At 40.2% G+C, this 24,528-nt stretch overlaps 1 protein-coding gene across 2 annotated transcripts in view; it reads right to left on the bottom strand.

The window, feature by feature from the left end:
* Positions 1-2,546: 2,546 nt before the first annotated feature.
* Positions 2,547-24,528, bottom strand: part of nck2 (NCK adaptor protein 2) — a 52,866-nt gene continuing 30,884 nt past the window's right edge. For both annotated transcript variants that reach the window (XM_011489376.3, XM_004081587.4), the window contains exons 2-4: positions 21,904-22,145; positions 7,038-7,813; positions 2,547-4,037 (exon numbers count right to left, since the gene is read on the bottom strand). In XM_011489376.3, the coding sequence (XP_011487678.1) occupies positions 3,843-4,037; positions 7,038-7,813; positions 21,904-22,129 (1,197 nt within the window). In that variant the 5' untranslated portion in view covers positions 22,130-22,145 and the 3' untranslated portion in view covers positions 2,547-3,842. The remainder of the gene's footprint in view (positions 4,038-7,037; positions 7,814-21,903; positions 22,146-24,528) is intronic.

The following is a 24,528-nucleotide window of genomic DNA, read 5'->3' as shown; positions in this document are numbered from 1 at the left end:
ATATGTGTAAAGTGTACTTAATAGAGAGGGAAAAGGACTAGAACAGATGGTGGGTTCACTGGTTGTGGTAATAAATCTGGTCTAGGGCGTGGGGGAGAGAATCTATAAGACTTTAACTTTTTCCCACTCTCTTTTGGATAATTATTGTTTTTTTTCTTTTTGCTTGTTTTTTTCTTACCCTATTTTTCCTGCAAAGCACATGTAATAAAATATAATTATATCGTATTGTATGGTATGGTATTGTAACGCATCATGTCGCATTGTAACACATAAGGTGAAAAGGTTCCAGTCAGTAATGCGGACAGAAAACGGCACAATGACTACTTATAAAGAGCTATTTTATTTTATTTTTAATAGTGGATCTGACATCCATCTGAAACTGTAAGACACGGATGGAACAAATGTTTTTATGCTTTGTCGTTTTTTTTTTTTTAACACATTTCAACTTTCTTCTTTACTGTTTTTCTTCAACTTTTTGAAGTTCTGCACGCTTGTTGGCGTGTGAGCTTCATTTACCACAGTGCAGTCTGCACAACCGGTTTTAGAGGTGAAAACAGAGCGTCGACGGCATCCACGGGGTAGAAATCAAAACATTTTTCTCAAGATTGAATTCTTTTGGCATCTAAGAGCGAGCTCTTTGATGGAGACTGGAGTCCCACATAGCTCTCAGCTCACAGAGATGCCTTCCTGTTGAGAAGTTCTTTTTCGTCCTTTAAAATGAGACACACTGCCAATAATAGCAATAAGCAAATTAGACAGTAATTACATTCAAATCAATAAAGCCCCTTTCCTTTAGCAGACTGCGCTGGCAGGCAGTCTGACATCTGCCCCCCTGAAGCTCCATCCTTGAACAACTGCTTTCACTGAAATGAGTCAAACTCAACTCAGCAGCGCCATCCTGTGCTCAGTGACTCAAACGTCAACTCATGCATTTAACATTTGTAGTGACTATGTTTACACTCTGCAGACTGACTTGATGAAAGTCCAAATTGAGCAGGGGTAACACTTCTTTGCAGGATTTATATTCGGGAAAAATTGTTCCACATTTCACACACCGTTCTAAAATGTGTGGCAACACGCAACAGCTGAAGTGAAGTCTGGAATCTGGATCTAAACTGCACGGCTGGAAAGCTCTGATGTCGCTCTCCATTTTTAAGCACCGGTAATGTTAGGTTGGTTTAGGCGAAAAAACAACTACATCGTTATAATTAAAAGAGCACTGGAAACAGTTTGGTAATAGATCAAAAGAAGATCGCAGTGGGACTTTAAAACAGAGACATTGAGATTCATTACATCTGTGTTGCAGCAACAGATAAAAAATAAATACAAGCACCTACAGTAAACTAGTAGATACAGACTTTAAACCTAAAACTTTGTTTTAAAGTACAAGATATTTTGCCAGGTTTGAACTTGTTTTACCTTCGATTTTGTCTACATCGGTCCGAACCTTTCACAAAATCAGGAGAGTCAAACATTTTTTACCCCATTAAAAGCTAGGATTTAGAAATAAGGAAATGATTATTAAAATGCACCCAAACCCTTTTGTTTCAAATTCTTGACAATAGGAAAAACTTGATTCAAGACTTAAAAAAACCTTAAACAGAAACAAAATGTTTGGTTTAATTTTAAGGAAGTTCAAACAATGTGAGACTGGCATTCATTGTAATATTTGGGACACAAAAATGTTGATTTCTGTTCTTAAGATAAATGCTAGGTTTAGATTTTATGAGAATTTATTAAGATGGCCCAACTTGTACTTAAATGACATTCTCCTATATATAGTTTTTGTCACTGTTATCAATATAAACTACAATTTTTCCATAAAAACTCAAATACAAAACTTTATTCAGTTGTACAAAATTAAACTAAGTAATTCTATCTTACAGATGAGTTTTTTAGCTTATTTTTCCCTTTTTGAATGCTTGTGTGGAAATCCTCGTTTCTAGATTTTAATATTTTTTTATGGTTTTGTCAAGAAAAAATGACAGATAATTTTAGAATTTTCAAGTGTAGTTTTTCTATTTTTGCAGTGCACGGGTGTGGAAAAATATGAAGACCATCCCCAGACCCAACTGAGGGCTGGTAATGTTCAAATATTAGTGAGCATCACCAGAAGTGAACTGAGATTTTTCAGTGACCTGCAAACTATCTACAATTTCACTTTTTCTATAATATTTTCAGCCTTAAACTGATAAATGTTGTATTCTTGTATGGCGCTTTTCTACCTTCTTCAAAGGCCAGAAGTGTTTTACAGTCACAAACCCATTCACACAATGATGGCGGCAAGGCGGGAATTAAACCTGCAATGTTCCGATCAGAGGTCGACCGCTCTTCCACTGCACCATGGCCGCCCAAAACAGCTATTTATTAATTGTATGTGGGGTATCGGGCGGTGGAATGGGTCAAAAAGTGGGGGTAGAAGGCTGAACTCTTTCACTCCAGCAGCTCCTCAGAAGTTCCCAGCTTTGACGGCGGTTCAACAAACGAACCGAACGTCTTCATGAAGCCGTTAAACAAAAAGAACAACCACCAAAAAAACAAACAGCTGGTTTTCCAAAAACTGGTTTTATTGAACAAAAGTATCTGAATTCTCATCAGGTTGTCGGTGATACAGTACCATGGTCGGATCTGAATGATTCATATATGCACCTCTTCTTACTTTGATATTTACATACAGTGGAGACAAGAATTAAATAACAATGCTCAATAACATTCAAATGGATCATATAAAAGCTGAGAACCCCCTTGATCAACACTTCCACTGGTAAACAAACGCACATGGAGAGTTAAAAGAAACCAGATTGCAGGGGGATGATGGTGAAAAAGAGCAGATTTCCCCCCTAAACCACGTCAGCTGCTGCTCCTGTCCCTGTTTAAGGTTTCAGCATCACCTCAAATCCAGGCAGCAGCACTTCCAGCTGCTCCTTTCTGGGTTTCCATGCGTTTGACAGGTAAGCCAGTTCTGAGAGGAGCAGAACCAATGTGTGGTATAACGGTTAATCTAGTTAATCTACCAAATAATCTGGGTTTATCCATTTATACCTTAAGGCTGTTGATTCCTATTAGTCTTTAAACGCGTCTCATTGACTCCATAATCTATATTTTCTATACAATTCTCTGGAAATCTGCCAAACACTACGAAGAGCAGCCTTCGATGGCGGGAACGGATGAGGTTTAGTAGCTCCTAAAATCTGGGTTATTGTTCTTCCTGGTGGAGCTCCAGGCACATCTGCAGAGGGAGTCTCAGCATAAAGCAGGAGCACAGCAGGAATGAAGGTGCAGTGACCCCCGGGGGCAGAGTGGCACGTTTGGTTACACCCATCGACTCTACAGGAACTTGGCGGTCTCCTCTATTGCAATGAGGCCCCGCCCCCCTCTGCCTTAAGGAAAGAGTTCAGACCGGCTGAGGCAGACAAATTCAGGAATTGCAGAAATCAAAGGAATGGTGGGAGAAAAACGATTAAAAAGGCAAAAGAGTGATTGTGGTCACTTTGTGAAAAACAACTGGTGAGGAAATATAAACAAAGAGGTCTGAAAGCAGTCCTTAAAAGAAAATGAGAGCTCAAGGTTTGGATCTCCTGTGTGTTTTAAGAGCGACGGTGCGACTGACAACGTCCCTGCTTGTAAATAGACATGATGAGTGACATCAGAGTGAGACCCCCCCCCCCCCCCCCCCCACACCCCAACAAGGCCTCACACGTTCTGTTAGCAGCAGATGTGCTCACTGGAAACACATCCAGGGCAGAGAGGCCGGTGGAAGACCGGAGGATCTGAAACCTGGTCAAGTGAGACAGGTAATGGAAGAAGGGGGGCGGGGCTATGAGAGCGTCGAGGCGTGTGAATCACAGCAGCGCTTTGACCAGATACAACTTCTCCCCCTGATCGCTGGTGAAGATGGGGGCTTTCTTGTAGTGCTCCACAAGTTCGTCCATGGAGTTGAACCTGCGCTGGCCGATGCAGTACACTCCGTCTGAGAGCTGCACCTTAAAGTGCTTATTCTTCCCCACCGCCTTCAGAGACACAGAGAAATCACTGGGCTGCAAAACAAAGAAGATGGATTAGAGCCGACTCTCCAGCAGATGGCAGCAGAGTCTCCCATTTGCAGCCTTTCTGCTTCAGGCTTTTGTTTCTTTTTGTGTTTTTTTGTCTTTTTTGTGAGATAGTTCCAGATAAAACCTCCTTTTACTCCCTTTATCCTGCTCCTAACTGCTCCGCATTATGGATCACATGTAATGAAAGAGGAGGTCTGAGGAGCTGCTTTGAGAGGCTTTTGGGCTCCACACTTAAGTGGACAATAAATGTGTTGCTTATGTAAGTATAAAATATTCTTTTGTTAAACCTTTTTTTTGTGGCAAAAACAGACCATTTTTTTCGGTCTGAATCTTTATCCCCACATTTTTTTAAAGGAAAAAAAAAAAACTTTTTTTGACCCAAACATCAGAAAAGAGTTAATTACTCCAAAATGATAAATCGTCTCATTTAGAGGGGCAAGGAAGAAAAACAAAACATCTACTAATCTACATTATGTTTGACTTGTTTATTTTAAAGAGTGTTTATTGTATGAAAGAGACAAAACGCTTAATAAGATGTTACAAAAAACACAATTTAAAAAAAACACAGGTAATTTATGCATTTCTGGTATAAAGTTATATTTAATACAATGTATGTATAAATGTCTTTAATTTAAAACACGTGTAGCAAACCTTTGAGTTCCTCTGTTGGAGCATAAAAGAGATGAAAGATGAAAAAGATGAAACCTTTTATTAAAGTTTGATTCATTCTGAGACATGAAGCTAATTCTGTCATAACTCTCAGCTCAGAAGCTTCTGAGCTCAACAATATTTTAGAACAGAATTAGTTTTTGGTGCCGAAATTCAGACGGAAACAGTCTGGAAGTGCAGAGTCAGGGCGCTAGGTTTCCTTATCTATGCTTTGGAAAAGTCTGAAAGAAGTTTATGAGAATGATAAAATAATAAAAATAAATAAATCCAGTTGTCTTCAGGAGGATTTTTGTTTGGTGCTACTTCCTTGTATGGTGAAATAGTTGCTACCATTTGGCTCCAAGTCTTTAAAGAAGCGAGAAGGAAATGCAGGTGAACTTCAGGACTTAAACTTTAAAGATCCACTCTGATGAAAACGGTGTTTTTAACATGTTCTTGTGACAATTTCCTCATGATGAAGGACATGTATATGTATATTTAAAGAAAATTATGCTTAAAGTTGGATTTCTTAGTATTTTTTTATTCAAATCGATGTGAATCAGGAGCAGACGAAAAGATGTCGTTTAAAAAAGCGTATTTGTGACGTAGAAAATGAAAGAAGTTGAATATTCAGTGAGGTGGGGGGCTTTAAAGGGTTAAAATGCCTCCAAATATAAATCAGAGATTGCAAATGTTTCTCATTTATTAAATAGTCTTTTCACCTTTCTGTTTTGTTTGTTCATGACTAAGCAGAATATATGGGGCTTCTAATGCTTAATAGAAAAAAGAACCATGACTCAGCAAAAACATAAACCGAGTCATCAAGAATCCCATTGATAAACTAACTGCTGCTCTGAGCAGGAAGTGTACTGTGATGAATAATTCAAGTAGACTCCAGGTGAAGCCTTAATTGGTGGATTTTTCTATTCAGTGATGAAAGTCAGGCAAGGAAAAAATCCCTGAACTTTTCTTTGAGCGATATGGCGGGCACAGAGCGAAATTTTGGAAAAATACGTGGTCTTAGATGCATTCTGGTGCATTCTGGCAACTAGTTATTCACTTCTTTATCAAGAAACTAAGACTAATTGGAGCATCATGATTTGTCATTCAAACCCCTAGTTTGACTCTCCATTAAGGACTTGCTGGTCCTAAAAAAGAATTTGGAAAATTGCTCAAAGTAACACAATCCTACAATCTACGCTTTTCCTTAAAGCTGCAAAACATACAATTGCTAAAATATAGTAACATCAAAGCCCCAAATGGCAAAAAGAACACCAGTAACTATGATATTCTATGAAAATACCTCAGTTATTTATACATTATTTCTGCTTTAGAAATGACTGATGTACAACATCCACTTGCACTGTTTTCTCAAACTATAATTACATCAAAATATGGGATCTGCTTTAAACTATAATTCTATAACATAATACATCAATTCTTTAACACCAATACTAAGTAATCTGGGAAATATCAAAACAAACATACAAACTAAACTAAACATTGTAAACATTATTTTTTAAGGGAGTGCGGGTCCAAACCATCAAATACTTATAATTAATGTCAACTATACTGAACTAAATCATGGTAATTAGGAAATACAAATAAATTAGATAAAGAAATGTATTCAAAATAAAAACTGAAACTCAAAACTAAAATTGAAATTATTTCAAAATGTGGTTTTGAGATTATTTTACACAAAAAAGTATTTGACCTACACTACCTTAAAAATCTTTTTTTTCCAGCCAAGACCACTTCAATTTGTTTTTTATCGTCTTCTCACAACTGAGGTCGTGACCACGCTCAATAATGACGATGCCTGCCATTATTTTAACACAAATTTGATCGCAAACTCTTCAGATGTGTTTGTGAAAATTTAGCGTGGGTCCGCCAGTTTTGGTCTCTAGGGAAGCGAGTCACGCTGACCACGTGGTGCAGACAGAGCCAATCAGACCCGTCGACGCATCCGAAAGCAACTAAAACGTCCCGTCATTGGTCAATTAGGCCGGGAAGACGAGGGATGGCCACGACCATAGAGGAAGCTATCTGCGGAGAAATATAGAAAATAAAGCTAAAATTAGCTGATTTCAGACCATTTTTTAATCCGGAAAGCGATTTGTCCGTAGAGATCAGGTCTTTATTTCCCGGAAAGTACGTTCGGTTTGCTCAAAAACCCGGATTTCCGGGAATTCCCGGAAGACTTTCATCACTGTCTATTAGAAATCTTCACTTCCTAAAGTTTACCTCAATTATGATTCCAGCAAAACTCAGAGGCTGTTGGAAGCGTCTAAAACAAAACTGCGACTCCTTTATCTCAGGAGGATTTTCTGAACTTACCGAGGATTCGCTGTCTCGTATGAGGAAGTCGCCCTCCTCTCCCCTCTCGTTGAGGAAGTGCTCGGCCTGGTGTCTGGTGATGTTTCCGTAGTACCAGTCCCTGTCAGCGAACCTCCCTGAGCGCGGCGGCGCCAGGCGGTTCTGCTTGGGGCTGGAGAGAGGAAACGGCGTGCCGGGCTGCTCGTCCAGCACAATCACATAGTTTTTAGGTACCAGTCCCACAATGCCGCGTTCGTTCCTGCAACTCCACCACTCGGGATCGTTCTCCGGCTTGTCCACCACGTCCATGATCTCCCCCTTCTCAAAGTTCAGCTCCTCCTCTGTCACTGAGGTAAAGGGATACAGAGTCTGGACCCTGTGAAGAACTCCGCCGCGGCCCCCCGCCCGCCCGTTAGCTAACAAAGTCCCTGCAGAACCCCCGTGGAAGCCCCGCGGGGAATCTCCACTGCCTCCGTCCTCCGGCCCTCCCACCTCCTCCTGGACGTAGTTTGATGGGAACCAGCCGACTCGGCCGGCCTGAGTTCCCCGCCACCACCCGTCACTGCACTTCTCCATCACGATGACCCTGGAGCCTTTAACCAGCGTCAGCTCGTCGTCGCGCTCGGCCGTGTAGCCGAACTTCACCACAGCGGGAATATTCAGATCGTAGATCCTCTCTGCTGCGCCGCCTCCGACCCCCCCACCGCCTCCGCTGCCATTGGAGGGGAACTCTGTGTCCGAGCTGGGCGTCGGGGAGGCATCCCGAGCGCTCGTCTTCCTCTTCGTCTTTCCCAAACCTGCAGATAAGCAAATCAAACGAGAGAGCTGACACTGAAAACTTTTGAGAGTTTAGAAACATCAAACATTCAATTTAACATCTATGTTTAGTTGTTTTTTTATTTAAACTTCAGGAGAAAGACTTCACAGAAGTCTAGGAGTGTTTTCTTTTAACTTTAGGGATGCAGTTTGTTTGTTGCTCTCGTGATTTTTGTCTAAATTTCATTTTAAACCAACTTCATTTCATGTTGAAAATCTGTTTTCTCAGCTGAAAATTTACAGATTCTTCCATTCAAAATAACCCAAACCATTTTAAAAGGAAAACTGGTTCGTGATTTGATGAATCGGAGTTCATTTTCTCCGTAGAAATTAATATCAATGAATGGATTTTTTAAAACTCAGTATGCATAGCATGAATCACAATACACGTGAAATCCCCTCAAAGACAGAAGCTGCAGAGCTACTTCTATCCGCCTGATTCTGTGCACAATTTCTTTCTTTCCTTTGTTCCTACACATTGCTCTCCAGATTTCTGAAGAATCGGTTGTTCAGGGAGGTTTTTTGCAGCAGGACCTTTAGGATGGTCTCTCACCAACCCACACATGCTTTACTTTGAATAAAAAAGGTGCAAAAGCAGTTCAAGATAAAAAGCAAGCAAATCTGGGACAGACTAAGTGGAAATGTTGAAGTCGGAGGAATCCTGGGCATGAGGAGAAGGCTGACCCAGACTACGGAAAAGCCGGGATGTCCCTCACTGTCCCACAAAGATCAACGTATTCCCCTTGTCATCACACCACACACTACATATAAACCTTTTAAAAACATTTGTACCTTATGCTACTTTGTACACTTTTACTGAATAGTCTGTCTGCACTGTATTTAATCGTATCGAGGTTCACTTGCAACTGAAGCCAGGCCCTTGTTTTTGGTCCACACCTGCCAAACAAACTTTATTTAAAGAAACAAACAAAAGAGTTTATTTGCTTAGAAAGGCGATTCTGTTGGCTGTTTGACAAACAGTATGAAGGTGGTTTCTTTCTTTAACATTGAATCTTTAGGCCCACTCTGATGAAAATGGTGTTTTGAATATGTTCTTGTGGCATTTTTCTGATGATGGAGGACAGACCAGTATATAAAATTAAGCTCAACATTGCATTTCTGAGTATTTCTTTATGTAATCGTTGTGAATCAGCAACAGGGAGCAGGAGGGTTGATTACGGTCCACAGTAGGCCTGCACAATATACCACAAATTTATCGTTATCGCGACATCAAGCTTTGCAATATGCATACCGCAAAAGATGGCAAAAATCGCAATAAATGGTTACCTTGACCCTTGTGCTATCCTAGGCACTTTAACATTGGGAGTTGGGTCATATAGACCCACTAGACAGTGCTCTGAACCTTTTTTCTTCAATGATTTGTGATCCTCACTGGTGTCCATGGATTACATGAAATCTTTCCACCTTTATCCACCTTTGTCATGGTAGGGAGAACACATCAATGTAAGAAGGGGGGGGGGGGGGTCATCTAAGATAGCACAAGGGTTAAATGTGCTAAAACAAACTCATGGCAGCTTGAAATATTGAATAAATGAAATAAATCCCTTTATGCATTTAACCAATCGGAAGGACCCGTTTACGCTGTTGATCAATCAGATGAGCCCTTTTATGTTTGATGTTTGCCTCCTATGTCGACGAGGGTCATTTGGAGTATAATTTTTATACTGTTGCATTGAAATGGAAATGATGCTTTTGGTTTGTTTGATATTTGTTTATATACCGCAAATTATATCGTTATCGCAATATTAATCACCAATATCGCATATCGCGAGTTTTCCTCATATCGTGCAGCCCTAGTCCACAGCAACTGTTCCACCCATACCTCAACAGAGAATTTCTGTGGGGGAAAAAACCTGCCGCTCAGCAGAAACAATGATGTAGAAAAACCACAGTGTTTTTTATTTTGGCCAAAAACGACATAATCCTAATTAAAAGGGAACACTTTTCCAATAGTTCAAAAGATGATCAGAAAAAGAACATTTCACAATTTCATCGTGTAGAGTGGTGCAAATGGCTTCTAAAATAACATTTAACAGCTAAACCTGTGGACATGAGAGATGAATATCTATAGGTAATTGAATTAAAGCTTATGCGCCAAGAAGAAGCAGTGTGAAAATCAAACAAATGTGCCAAGTCTCATAACTACAGTTAACCTCATTTCTGACTAAGCTGCAAATATTTACAATTTTTTCCCTAAGCATTTTCTCTAACAGTCAGTTTTTCTAAATTTTCAATTTTTTATAAAAAAAAAGTATTAAAAACTAAAGAAAAAAAACTTTTTCCAGGATCAAGGAAGAATCCTTGTGTTATATACCTTGACACGTGCTCCTAAACGTCCAATGATGACAAACTGAATAAACTCAGTGCAGATGAAGCCTGCAGACTCAAATAGAAACATAGAAACTCAATCCTAAAGAGTTTCTATTGCTACTGCATAACCTTTCCAATGATTAGCCAAACACATGAAGCATTTCCTGCATTTCCTCATGTGAACTGCACAAGGTGTGGCATTGTTTAACTTGTTTGTCCTCATAAAACACGCCATCGTGCTTTTGGAACACTCAGCAAGCTTGGTGCCACCTACTGAAGTGATAGTTTGGAAGTGTTTTAATCAATCAGCTATTGCAGATCAGGCTTTCAACTGAAAGAAGAACCTGCTGAAAGAAGGACTTAGTTTTGACAGACGGCCATGATTAGATTTAGTTTTGAGTGGCAGGAAGCTCTGTGGGGAGACAAGGGATTGTGGTCAGCATGAAATCAGCTGAAGATGACCATTTCTCTGCCATGCTCCTAGAAGGCGCCATCAGTAGCTCTGCACAAACTGGTCCGGAAACACGATAACCTTAGAGAAACCTCAGTGGGGAAATGGTAAATATTTACGACTGGTGGTAACATTGACACTTAAAACACTTTCACGGAGCTTCATGAATGGAGCAGAGGCTGAAAGACAAGTGGAGCAGTCTGATCATGACGATCATCTTCAGGATGCTCCTGACTTTCCATTCATGTCCTCCCAAAGAGTCGCCAGTAAACAGCCTGGATCTTCAGTGAGCCCTGATGTTTATCCAATTCTCTTGCATGCATGCTAGTGCTTATTATACACTATGTGCAATTTCACTCCATTTACTCGTCAGCTGGGGTTGCTGGAAGTGCTCGTTCCTGCGTGCTGCTAATGACAGAGCATCTTGACAGCTCATCTCCCCCCTAGTTTGCTCCACGGTGTGCTGAATTGCCACAGAAATGTCACTGCTGATCGCAGCGTTTGGAAAATTTCTGGGTTCACAAAGAGTAGCATGAAACTTGCTGGCAGAGGGAGGCGGAGAAGTGCAGCTGAGAACAACGAGAGGTCTCCTGGCAGCTGTTTCTCCTGGACTCAGGAGACCCAGAACATCAGAGGCCACAGCTGACAAAAACGCTAAGGAGGAGGATGAGACGGGAATAACAAGCAGAGCGTGTTTGCGGATAGCAGCGTATATGCATGATCGAGGTGGTGTTGCACAGGCTGAAAAGACCTGCTTTAGGTGGTTAAAGAGGATAAAAAAAACAAAAAAAAAACTATTAAAACCAACACTCTAAAAGAGCAAAGGAGGGGAACGAACACACACTCCCTGCAAATGAGCGAGAACACCTGAATCCACACACCTTTCTTCTCATCTCATTTCCACTTCAAGGTGCCGGTCTGTTGGTTAGCGTTGCAGTGGGCTTCACTCCTCCCGCGGATTCCACTGCAACCTTCACCTTCCTCTTCATCTCGTTAAAGGAGGCTTGATCTCTAAGCCCAGAGGACTTCAATTCAGAGTGAAGGTAGCTGATGAAAGCCTGCAGGTTGCAGCATATTCCTTTACTCAGTGGAGAAACTTTCGATGGAAAGAGCTGGTGCAGTTCCTGTGCTAGGGGGACACGATGGGTCTAATTGCGTTTAGTGAGTCTTTTAGTGTGGAAGAATAAAGAAAATGCAGAGACAGGACCTTCAAAACAATGCTTTTTCAGTTGGGTGTAGTGTTTGGAGTGAATCCCAGGTGAGTTTCATGTTTTCTTAATATCAGTATTACTATAAAAGTTCCGAGTTGCTAATGCATGTTCTGTGTAAAGCCACTAAAAGCTGCCGAAAGCTCAGCGACTTGGGCCTCAGTCCCAACTGCCCCTGAAGGTGAAAATGGGCTGCCTGTGGGGGAAAAAGGGTCAAATCTGTACAGGGCACGCAGGTGATCCACAGGCAGTAGTGGTTTTAGGCTTGGGCTTACGGGCAATTGCCCGGGGTGCAACTTTAAAGGGGGCTCAGTGCTTGAAAACAGACATAAAAAAATCTGCGCCACTATTGGGTTTCTACTATCTGTTATATCACAGAGTTTGGAATGGCCTGAAACCTGCAAATCTGCGCCCCCTGCAGCTGCACGCGCTCCTGTCTTTGAGAAGGTGCCACAAATGCATGTGAAGAAAAAGGGGAGGGCTGGAGGCTAAAATGGCGCACAGAGTGCAACCTCGATTGCGCAACACCTGGATCATATCGTGCCTTTAGATTACTCAGCTCATGCTAATAATATCATTCTTTCTTAAGTATTGTGGACATTTTTATTAGAGGTCTTTATTTTGCTTTGGGGTTACTCGCCCGGGGAGTAAGTTAGTATTGACCCGCCACTGCCCACAGGAAATATAGAGGTTGCAGACTACTCAGTGAACCCGTAGAGAAAAATTGTTCAATCACATTGTTCAATAGGCATGCTGTAAGCAACAGACCGTAGTGAACACTTTAAGTAAGGGTGAAGTAGGTGAGACGCAGGACGGATTTTTCATTTTTTCAACCTCCTCAAAACCTGCACACTACGAAAGAAGCTTTAGTGCTTTTTAAGCACTTATAGTGCAACCTTACTGTTAGATTTGGGAAATTAGTAGAGGTGTTATGATACACATAGTTGAACCGAGGCATTTCGGTACGGCAGTTTCAGTTCGGTTCACTTCTGTACCGTTTCGGTATGTTTTTTCTTTTTTATCCCGCACAGCTGCTTTGTCACTCGTAGTGGGGAAACGAGAGCCGAGCAGCCAGTTAACTAGCTGCGTTGACTGTTCTTGCCTCATACTCCACTCGCCCTCAAACAGTCTCAGAGAGAGAGTAGACAGAGAAATAGATTGCTCCATCTCCTTCCTGGCATTGAAACCCATGAACACACATGAACAGCGTAACAACATGAACCTCACTTCTCTTCATAGCTCTCTCAGTGATAGTGAAGAATTCAACACAAAATTTCACACTTCCCATGAGTTTTAGTGGCTATAGGCGGGCCTAACTGTCAGGTTGCCACTGTATTAACTTTGCGCCGAGGCGGAAGTAATGTTAGCCGTGATTTTTCTCCGAGACGCAATTAGGTGACGGACAGTAAGCTTGTCAACATATGGCTAATGCAGACGCGAGGCCAAAGATGAGGACCACCCCCATCTCCTTACGCTCTCCTGTGTGGGAACACTGTGGCTTTGTTGTCAGCATCCATGAAGGGAAAAGACAATAGGACAAGTCGAATGCTGCGTGTTGACATTGTTACACAAAGATAGCATATGCCACAGTAACACATCCAATCTGTTAACAAACTTAAAACGGCATCACCCGACTGTAACAATCGGGTCTACAAGAAAAAAATATGTTCAAGTTAAAATGTTTTTTTTCAGGCCAGTGTTAAGTATCCGAAGTTTTTTGGTTCATGGCAGATAATTTTCTTAGTTTATTAATCAGATCACCTACATAGGTCAATTTTATTTATTGTTACGTAAAACCAATAATTGTAAGTAACTTTTTTCTGCCTTAGTTTTCTGTACCGAAACAATATCGAAAATAGATAGATAGATAAAAAAATTATTAATCTCTTAAGGGAGAAATTCAGGTGTCCGGCAGCAAAACACACACAATAAATAACAATAAAATAATAGTACATAAAATAGCAGTTCATATTAGGGAGATTTGTTAAATAGCAGTACCGAACCGAGCCCTATGGAATTATGAATCAAACTGAATTGAGATTTTAGCGCATCGTTACACCCCTAGAAATTAGACATTCGCAGCATAGTTTGTGAGGGCGTCCTACGGGCACCTGCGTATCACGTGCACACAGTGTATATGCAGCATTTGTGCGCGGTCAGTATGGGGCCAGCACACACACCTCACTAACGACAAGTGTGTGCGTAAGGGCACCGGTAAGACGGCATCGCCTGTATGTCATAAGTGGCGTGCAACTTGTTTTATCCTTCCGAATACTTCAGAATACACTTACCACACGCACTACAATCATATCATGTTCCATTTTCATGATGTCCCTTTGCCCCCTTAACTACTGTAAGTCTTCAAATGCTTACAGAATTAACGTTGTTCCAGCGGATTCTGAAAAAGAGAGGTCGTATGAGCCTCAAGGAAACTGCAAGACCCTGCACTCCCCTTAAGATTCAGCCGCTTCTGTCTACAACCCTCCATGGGCCTAGACAATCCAAAAACCACAGCATCAACCCTGTACAGGTGAATGTGACTAAGGCTTTAGAAAAGTACTTATTTTAACAAAATGTGTTAAAGTTAGAATAAAGATCAAAACACTCAATCTTTTTGACCAATATTTATAATAAATGTGTTGTTTTGGATTTAAGTAGGCGCGCCGTATTCTATAACTGTAAAGACTTTCAAAATAAAGTGTTATGAAAGTCGAAAAACAGAGAAAAAAACATCGACCTATTTAAAAGTAATAATTTTTTTTTTTTTTTATTCCTAAAAAATGCCATTTGCTTTGTTTTGGACAGGTGAGGTCATTCTTACCCATGCTGTTAGGGCTCTAAGGGGACAGGTGGGCACTGACCCAGTTGCAATAGTAAGTAGGTTATCTGCTGAATTGTTTAACCAAACACACATTTTGGTTTACTGAAAGATAAAACTAGGGTACAAAGCAGCATGAAGTTATTTATAGTTGGATATTGAAATAGATGGTGATGAAACGGCAGTAGTAAAAATCACCTTGAACAAAAGGAAAAGCTGGAGATAATGGTAATTACAGACCGTCCAAACTCTCCATAACCATTACGTGGACTGGCTCAGGGGGTGCAAACAAATGTCAGGCTGCAGGCAGAGCGACGTAATCTCGCTTTCAGCCAACCAGGCTCTTAATGCAAGTGTGTGACTAAGTTCCATTAGCCTCTGACCTCACCTACTGCTCATCATCATGATCGTGTTCTCGCCTACTGGATTTTTCCATGCTTTAAACACTAAAGCTGCTGCAGGCAGGAAGCTCAGACCAATATGGAACAGTGCCATAATGCTGTAGTCAATAAGTAACTAAGTTAGGGGGCAAAAGGGGGATCCATCATTCCACTACCGCTGTTATAAGCAGGGAACAGAAGGCAGTATAACCTCTGCACCCATAAACTATCATTAGTCTGAACTCTTCCACAGTTTCTGATAAAAATGACCAAATCAATTCCAAATTAATAGGTTTGATTATAAAACAACAACAAACAAACATTCATTCTTTGTTTTTTCTTACACTGAAAAAAAAAATATATATTTTTTTAATCAGACAATGTTGACTGTTCCCTTTCTATATTTTAACTTACCAAAATAAAAGCACTATGAATTTACTTTGGTAAACGCAACTTATATATGAGATACAATTGCAGTGCTTAACATTGTGATCATTAAACCGAATTTGACCATTTTATTACAGTGGAAGACATTAAAATTCAGGTTGAGTTTTTTCAATGTCATATTTAAAAACACAGAAAGAAATCATGTTTGGGTAAAATATCGGGATACGTATCGTATCGCAGGCTGCGTATCGGGATACGTATCGTATCGCCAGACTCTTGCCAATACACACCCCTAGAGGCTACCATGCAGGAATCCAGGGTTCGATTCCCGGAGGGTAATGAACAATGGTACTGGGGCAATTACCTTATCAATGGCGAGCAATTAACATCACCCAGTGAAGGCCCTTAGGCAAGACCCTTAAGGCTACTACCTCCCGAGCGCGGTTCGGCTGCAGCTCACCGCTCCCCCAGGGGATAGGTCAAATACGGAGAAGAATTTCCCCATTTTGGGATAAATAAAGTATTAATTATTACCTCCAACGAGTAAGGCAAGTCCTGAGAGGCCACCTCAATGGCAAAAATAAGACCCGGGCAATAAACATCTACGTACTGCCAGTTATCAGACACCCTGCTGGAATAATAAGATGGCCAAAGGGATACATAACCACGGATGTTAAGACATGAAAGCTCCTCACCATGCATGGAGGGTTCCATCCCAAATCCAGCACCATGAGACTGTATGCTAGTCGCAAGGAAGGAGGCAGAGGACTAGCGAGTGCAGAAGCCACTATCCAGGATGAAACATCCAAGATGCATGAATACATCAAGCTCAAGGTCCCAACTGACAGTCTGCTCAGTGAATCTCTCAGGCAATGGAGAGCAGAGGATACAGTGCTGGAGGACAGATCCTCATGGGAGGACAAACCCCTGCATGGGATGTACCCAGGGCTCCAGACTAACTTTTTTCACTAGGAGCACAGTGGCCCCTAACTGAAAATTTTAGGGGCGCAACCAGAAAATTTAGGGGCGCATACCGTAAATCAACATGCTAACCAAATCTACTAATTTCCACTGTATTACTAATAAATACTTTAATAATAGATGCAGAAATTACAATGTGCTGTTTCAAATTCAGTGTCACATTTTATTCTGCACTTTTGAAGATGCAACAACAAGGTAAACTGACAAAAGCATCGCTGTCATGACAGTACAAATAAGTAAAGGAAACGGATGGAAATTTATCTTTGTGACACTAAATAAGTGCAGCCAAGATGCACAATAAGCGTGTTTGAGATCACCCAGGTGAACTCAACGCTGCGCAGATCACCTGGTGTGTGACATATATTTTTGTTTTTGCTCCAACATCAACTGTCAATCATCACAAAAATATCGCGAGAAAGGGGTGGGAGCAAGGGGCAAACCTACCCGGACACAGCTGGAAACTGAACTGACTGAAAGCTGCCCTACAGACTACAAAACAATGCATTATGGGACATGTGTCCTGATGGTTTTTGTAGGGGAGTGATTAATTAAAATAATTTAAAATACCAATTCATTAAAAAAGGCTACATACATCACAAAATATTGAAATAATCATAAAATATATAATAACACAGATCATACTAAGGGGGAGACCAGCCCCCCCCCCCCCCCCCCCCCCCCCCCCCCCCGGCCTGGTCTCCCCAACGATCCAGGCGAGCCGCTGGTTCATCTCAAACATGTCTATCGTTGCATTTTCCCCACGTATTTTCAGTGTGTCTAAAACTGATCTTGTTGTTGTTCGCTCGAGTTTAAAGTTCAAGCCCCGTTAGCTGTCACGCATGTAGGTGTGGGACATTTATTCTCCTCAGCTGACCCGACTCCCGCGGGAGCAGTGTGCTGCCGTAACGGCCATGCATAACCGTCTGATGCGCCGCCGTAACCGTAACCAAAACCTAAACCTTCCTCCGGTTCTGTGCGGCCCAGAGAAAAGTTCAGCACGGACTGCATGTATGTAGAAAATTACGAGCAAATAAATACGTTCTAAAGGAAAGTAAGGAACTCCTTCATGTGGTCCGGGGAGGGAGGGGGCTGTCGGGTTTCCTGCTTTCAGGCCCTGTCATTGTCACGCCCCCAAGAGTCATATACCCCACTGTGATTGGTTGGTCAGCTTCGCGCACGACAATGAAAAAGTGCCATTCATACAAACTGGCGGGCTGAAGTAACATTAAACCCTCATATTAAGGCGGGGACCGCAAAATATCATCTTGGGGGCCGCAAATAGCCCGCGGGCCGCGAGTTTGAGACCCCTGCTGTACACTCTGGCCCTGGTACACCAACTGCAGGTCGGAAGAATGAATCAATAGTTCGCTTACCCATAGTTCAGACGCACATATCAGGTTGTGATATTTGTCTCCGTTTCCTTCCCACAGATGTTTACGCGCACTCGATTATCTCTAGGCCCCTCCCCGTCCACGCATTTTAGCCACTCACAGTGGCTTTCCCTTTTCTTCTCACACGCAGTGGCCGCCTCACAGACAGGTATCACGCGAGAGTGTGCTCGCGTCTCATGAGTATGTGCGCGAGTGTGTGTCTGCCTGCGTCCGTGTGCACTTGCGTCTCAATTATTTCATTGATCATTGACGTGCCCCTTCCACGTTTAATGTATAAAAAATACGTAGGGTGGGGGAGGCAAATTTACTGGTCGCACATGTGCGACTGGATGTAAAATTCAGTCGCACACTCTCAAATTTTGGTCGCAAAATGCGACCAATTGCTCGCAGTCTGGAGCCCTGGATGTACCACCGGACCATAACTGAAGTGGCTGATATCAAGAAGTCCTACCAATGGCTAGAAAGGGCTGGCCTACAGGACAGCACTGAAGCACTCATCCTGGCAGCTCAGGAACAAGCCCTGGGCACCAGAGCGATAGAGGCTCAGATCTACCACACCAGACAAGACCCAAGGTGTAGGCTGTGAAAAGAGGCGCCTGAAACAATCCAGCACATAACTGCAGGGTGCAAGGTGCTGGCAGGTAAAGCATACATGGAGCGCCACAATCAAGTGGCTGGAATAATATACAGGAACACGTGTGCAGAATATGGACTGGAAACCCCAAGGTCAAAATGAGAAACGTTTCAATTTTCTACTCTTGTTCTCTCCTCATCTATTCCTACATCTCTGAAAAAAAACAATTTCCTTTTAAACATATAAAGAAAAAAAGCTAAAGAAGGGAACAGCAGGATGCAGGCCACATCAGTGGCATTTGTGTAACAAAACTGCTTGCTTTGTGATTAGAGATTTAACACTCTCTAACCACCAGGGCTCGACATAGCCATTTGTCCGCTGGCCCGGTCCTGTTTTTCGAGCAGTACGGACCACAAGACTTTATTTTTTACTTGTCCGCTCGGGCCACTAAAATATCTAACAATTAATACATTTTTCACCTTTTACAATAAAGTATATTTTGCGAAAACGTGTAGATTTACCTCGTCTTTATAATTCACTTTTTCTGCTAGTCCTGTGTTCAGACTTCAAGGGTTTCTATGGGAAACCTTTTATCACTCTTCTCCTCCTCTCCCGCCTGCGCGCGCGGCTGTCACTGCCGAGCACCACGCGGCACGCGCTCACTCATTTTTTTTTTCAAACTTTATTGAATGTAACAATTCAATACTAAACAATGTTAAACAGCAACAACGAAGGAACAAGCCAGTGGGTTATTATTACATTTTAGGCAGATATATTTAAACTGACACACATATCAGCGCGCCCCCTGGTGGTTTTTCACCGCGATGATCATAAATCCAACACCGTCACTGAAGAGAGACGGAAGACATGGCAGGAATAGATAGGAATATGTTAGATGGAGTAACGGGTGGAATTAGTAGTATGGACAGCAAGATATTTAATGAATGCATTGAAGATGAAACTGTATGCACTAAGCTTTAAGCTGAATGTCAAAGAATCGAAGGCAACTCAAAATACCTGAATCTCAGACTCAAATGGAGTATAAGGTCAAACTACTTAATTTTGTTTTTCTTTACAACACTGTAAGCAGTAAGTATTTCTAGTTAGCTGAATGATCTCAGTAATTTAATTGTATTTAATTTTTCAATTATTTAATTTAATTAGGTAACTAAAGTAACTAAAAAGTAAATGTAACTTTGCAACAGTAACAAAAAGCAGAACCTTAAGGCAGTCAGGGCAAAAAAGTCAATAAAACTTCTTAACTATTGATTAGGAACAAATGTGAAATAGCAGTGATTAGAAGCAGCATGAAAACTTCTTAACTAGTGTTAACTACTACACTGCAGCGCTCTCTTCAAAACATCTGAAACAGACTAGAGCAGATTTAAGTTTATATGCTCTATTTTTAGTCATTGAAAAGTGTATAAATAAGTGCTAGATGTCACCAGAATGCACCAAATTGCACCATATTAAAATTTTCCGGGGGGGCATGCCCCCGGACCCCCCTAAAGTTGCAAGCACCTGCGGAGCGGCGGGTCTCGCTGTGCACGGTGTCGGGCCAGTAACTTTCAAAAACTACTGGCCCTATGGGCCAGTGCAAATTTCTGGGCTATGTCAACCCCTGACCACTCTGTGAAAATGTCTCATAAAAGTTTATGCAGATAGAAAACTAATAGAAATTCTATAGGAAGGTTAATAAAGGAGGAGTTTGTTTAAAAAGCAGCGGTTTGGCTAAATCTCATCACAAAACCCAATAATTGATGAGTTTATGTCACTTTAGTGGCAAAAGTTACTTCCAGAAACAAAATAACTCACTTTTAGTATGAACATGTTTTATTGTAACTGGAATAAAAAAACAATATGGTTTTCTGTGTTGCAGCTTTATGCATTACAAGCTTTAAAAAAAAATCCTGCTTTTAGTTACAACCGTATGAACAAGAAGTCCTAAATTTGTCTCAACATTGGTGACAATCGCTGAAGGTTGGGGGGAGTTGATCCAGACAGATTTCTAAATGATCCCCTAATTTTCCTGACCAACTAAAGCCAAAGTATGTACTTCAGATCCCAAAGTGTCTTGAAGCTACAATGCAGATTTTTCTCAAACAAGTGTGACATCAGAGCTGTAACCAAAACAGCAACCTTTGGTTTATTCTAACAAACACATGCTTATCTTGAAGATTAGATTAACAGCAGTTGCAATAAAGTAAGTGTTTCTTAAAAGGTCAAATTAACTGTTTGGTCTAAATAAATTAAAACTGATAGTAAAAACTTCAATCGCTTAAATCCTCTTTGGGTTTTCAACTTTTTTTGTTTTAATATCTAATTTCACAATATACCTTATATATATAGTATAGGTTTGCTTCTCCCCACTGCCATCTAAGCAACACATCAAACTCTACTTGACTTTATTTGATCATTTTTTACTCTAATGTGATGTGAGTGTATTGTGTGCAAAAACATCCAATTATGATAATGTGTTATTACTGTACACTGTCAAGAAGATGGCATGATCTTCTGACATAATTTTTTTATTTTTTATTTATATTCTAACCAATGTATTGCTTCATATCCAAAATGGGTTTATTGTATCTGTGTTTGGGGATTTTTTTATTGCAGTGTTCAATTATTTTTTTTGGCTTGAAATACATCAACCAATAAATAGATTAAATAAAAAAAAAGACAAGTGTTAAACCAAACTAAATTATTGTGTTATTGTTTCACTTAATTATATGTGTACCATTTCATTTTAAATCTAGCTATACTCTTAACAACTTATATCTAGCTCTGTGTTAAAGCCTGAAATATATGATTAATTTAGTTGTGATTCCATTTAATTTGTTTAAATTATAAGAAAAATAACTATTTTCAAATACTTCAAGAAATATTGTAATGCATTTCTTTTTTTTAATCTACAGATGTTTAAATACAATTTAAATTCAAACTGGACCAAAAAGAAAAGGAACCAAACAAAACTAAAGACTTCAGTCAACAGCAATGAATGGTGAGTTTAGCATGTTAGAAAAAGAACTTCACAAAGTTAACATTAAATCTAAATAAAAAAGTAGGTTAAATATAAAATCTACATTTTTTTTTTGCTTTTCAATGTCACTGGAAATAAAACAGTTTTTAATTCAGAAACCCTTAGGATGTTTCTATATCCCTAAATTCTCATTCTATATAAACGGATGTAAAGATTTTGCAGTCTTATCCAATTTCAGAGAAGCGCATGACACCCTTTAATCATGCAAAGCAATCCTTCTCAGTGTTGAAAGCCATGCCCAGATTCAGCCTAATATATTCCAGTCATGATTGGTAACTGAGCGACAGTGTGCTGACAGCTGGGAGCAACAGGCAACTCAACGGATCCCTGCAGAGTACAGTGACAGCCCCCCACCATCACAGAAGCACATTTTACTTTTGACAGAATCCAGGCTTGAAACAAGCTCCTAAAAAGAAACAAACACGCACTGACCCCTGCACAAAAACCTATATGTATGTATGTTCAGTCTTGGATAAAATGATTCCACCCAGCACAACCTGCTTTTCTTACCTAGAGTGTCTTTGATGTTCTTCACCAGTGAACCTTTTTTCAGGCTGTTCTTGCGTTCAACGTAGTTTGACGGCACATATCCTGTCTGGTTGGAGGCATTGCGGACACGCCACCATGTTTTTGAGTCATCCAGGAGATAGAGACGCTCGTTTTTTCTGATGTCAAGTTCCTGGTCCTGCTGGGCCATGTAATCCCACTTGGCTACAACAATCACCTCCTCCGTCATCTTTCATGGATTCCCCCTGCAGAGAAGAAGGGTTCTGGAGTCAGTCAAAATGTCAGGTTTTAAGACCAATAAGTGGTTAAAGCTATTCATCTGTAAGGCTATGTCCGAATTCCCTCGCTACTCCGTAACTATTGAAAACTATATAGTGCTAGACTACCTGGTGGCCTGGTTTTTAAAAGCAATTCAGACACCGTGCTCACTACTTTTTTGTTTTTATATGGCAAATATATTTCGCAAAGTAAAAACCCAAACAATATGTTCATTTCATGAAGACTATTTATAAACCACTGTGTTTTAAGGAGGAAAACACATTTTATTTCCCCCCAAAAATTGTTCAAATGGAGTGCATTGTGTTCTACATTTGTTAATCTAGTGAGCATTGATGCAGAATATTTTTTTCGCAAAGACTTCTTGGGATTTTCTAGAGCACCGAATTTTGGAATAGTAGATTAAGAAAAATGGCAAACACACTATATAGTGCACTATGTAGTGAGTGGTGAAGGAATTCTGACACAACCTAAATAAACTTTAAAACTAACATTTGAGAAACTAGAAAGACTCCATACTGATTATAATCCCATTTTGCCAATACATACAATTAAAAAAAAGTAAACAGATATAAAACAGAGTAATACTAATGATTGATGGTATTTAACTAATATATATTCGACTACTGGTACTTGTTTTAGAGTTCCTCTCATTTACAGGCAAAATACAATCTAGGTTGATATAAACAGCAACATCAAACTAATAACTTTTAGTAACAGTGTTCATGGCAAATACAAGTAAACCTACAAAACCTGTGATTGTGTGCCTGTGCCCCAATGAAGCATATCTATTCTTACAGTCTACACTATTTTTGAATCTAGGGAGTTCCACTTATTATTGTTGGCAAGATACTTTTTAAACTAAAAGCATATACACTAGTACATGAGTAATTTCACTGTATGGCAATGTATTTTATTTAATATCTATATATTGTCTTATGTAGAAATGTCTGATTGTATAAATGAATGGCTGGATGAAGTGTTGGATGATGGATAAATAAATTGATGGATGAAGGGTTGGATGGACGAATAGATGGATGGACAGAGGGATTAATGAATAGATGGTTGGGTAAAATATGTTCTAGCTCTAAATAAAAAGCCTTTTTACAAAAATTATAGTGTACAGCTGTAACTCATAAATGAAAGGATGTGACGTTTCACCCATTTAGAATATCTAAGAATATGTATGAATGCAAAACCAAAAGGATATATGGAAATGTGTAGGAGCCTAAATCCCTGTTCCACTGAGTATTTATCACAGTTCTAAGTTGGGTCTGGGTATAAAAAGCATGTCCAGCTCTTCCTTCAGCTTCAGAGTTGCCTATTGCACTGTCACCCCAACATTTTCATTAATAGACATTGAATAGTGGGGTTTTAAAGTGTGTAATGTAACAAGATGGCCCTAGAAGCATTTCAACGAGGTGGCAAAATCCACCTCCCATAAAGAATAAATCAGAGTGCAGATTTTTCCTAATGTAACATCATATTTAATGATGTGCATTAGGCTTAGCAAAATAATGTGTGAGATATCATCCCTGCACCAAATTTTGAAACAGCTTATCACAGCTCACACGAGCATTAGTCCAGTTAACCCTTAAAGAGGTTGGCTCTTCATAAGATAACAGGTCATACATAAAGTAGCATTTTGTGCCAGAACTGTCTTTTTAAAAATGACATAACATAAATTAGCCTTAGATTCTTACCCCGATAAGGGTTCATAGCTGACAGCAGGAAGTTTGACCAAACCAACTGTGGGTCTAAAGGTACGATCTTTAAAAGAATCCCGTCTAAAATGGCTTCTTTGGGAGAAAGCACCGAAACACAAAAAAATCAATTTAAAGTGTTCAATCTGTCTGTGCTCCATTGTGCACGAGTAAACCTTGTCTATTAGGCTTTTTTAGATGGACAGTGAGCGATTACATGCTCTACTTCACTAGGCTTTGCGTAAATGTTATTTGACATGGGCCAGCAAGATCACCTTACTGCAGAACAACTGTAGTCTAGAGATGGTGTAGAGATGAGCAGCGTTTGATATAACCTTTACGCTTTTTTCAAAAGGCCTGCTGTGACTAAAAGACTTTGCTTTTTGAAAATAAAAAATATAGAGAATCTAATCTGATTAATATTTACAGTTGAAACTAGAAGTTAATATACATCACATAAAAACACACATATACTTTTTTTTGAGACTAGTGTTGTTTTTAGACAAGTTTTTATCACTTTTATCACAGTCAAACGTCTACATAAATTTCATTAGTATTTGGTACTATTGTCTTTAAACTGCAGTACTTCGATCAAATGTCTTGGATATCTTTCCAAAAACCTATCACAAGATTTGGTAGGAATTTTGGT

Source organism: Oryzias latipes, chromosome 21 (assembly GCF_002234675.1).
Source record: "Oryzias latipes chromosome 21, ASM223467v1".
Classification (NCBI taxonomy): domain Eukaryota; kingdom Metazoa; phylum Chordata; class Actinopteri; order Beloniformes; family Adrianichthyidae; genus Oryzias; species Oryzias latipes.
This window is presented reverse-complemented; position numbering and strand designations above follow the sequence as displayed.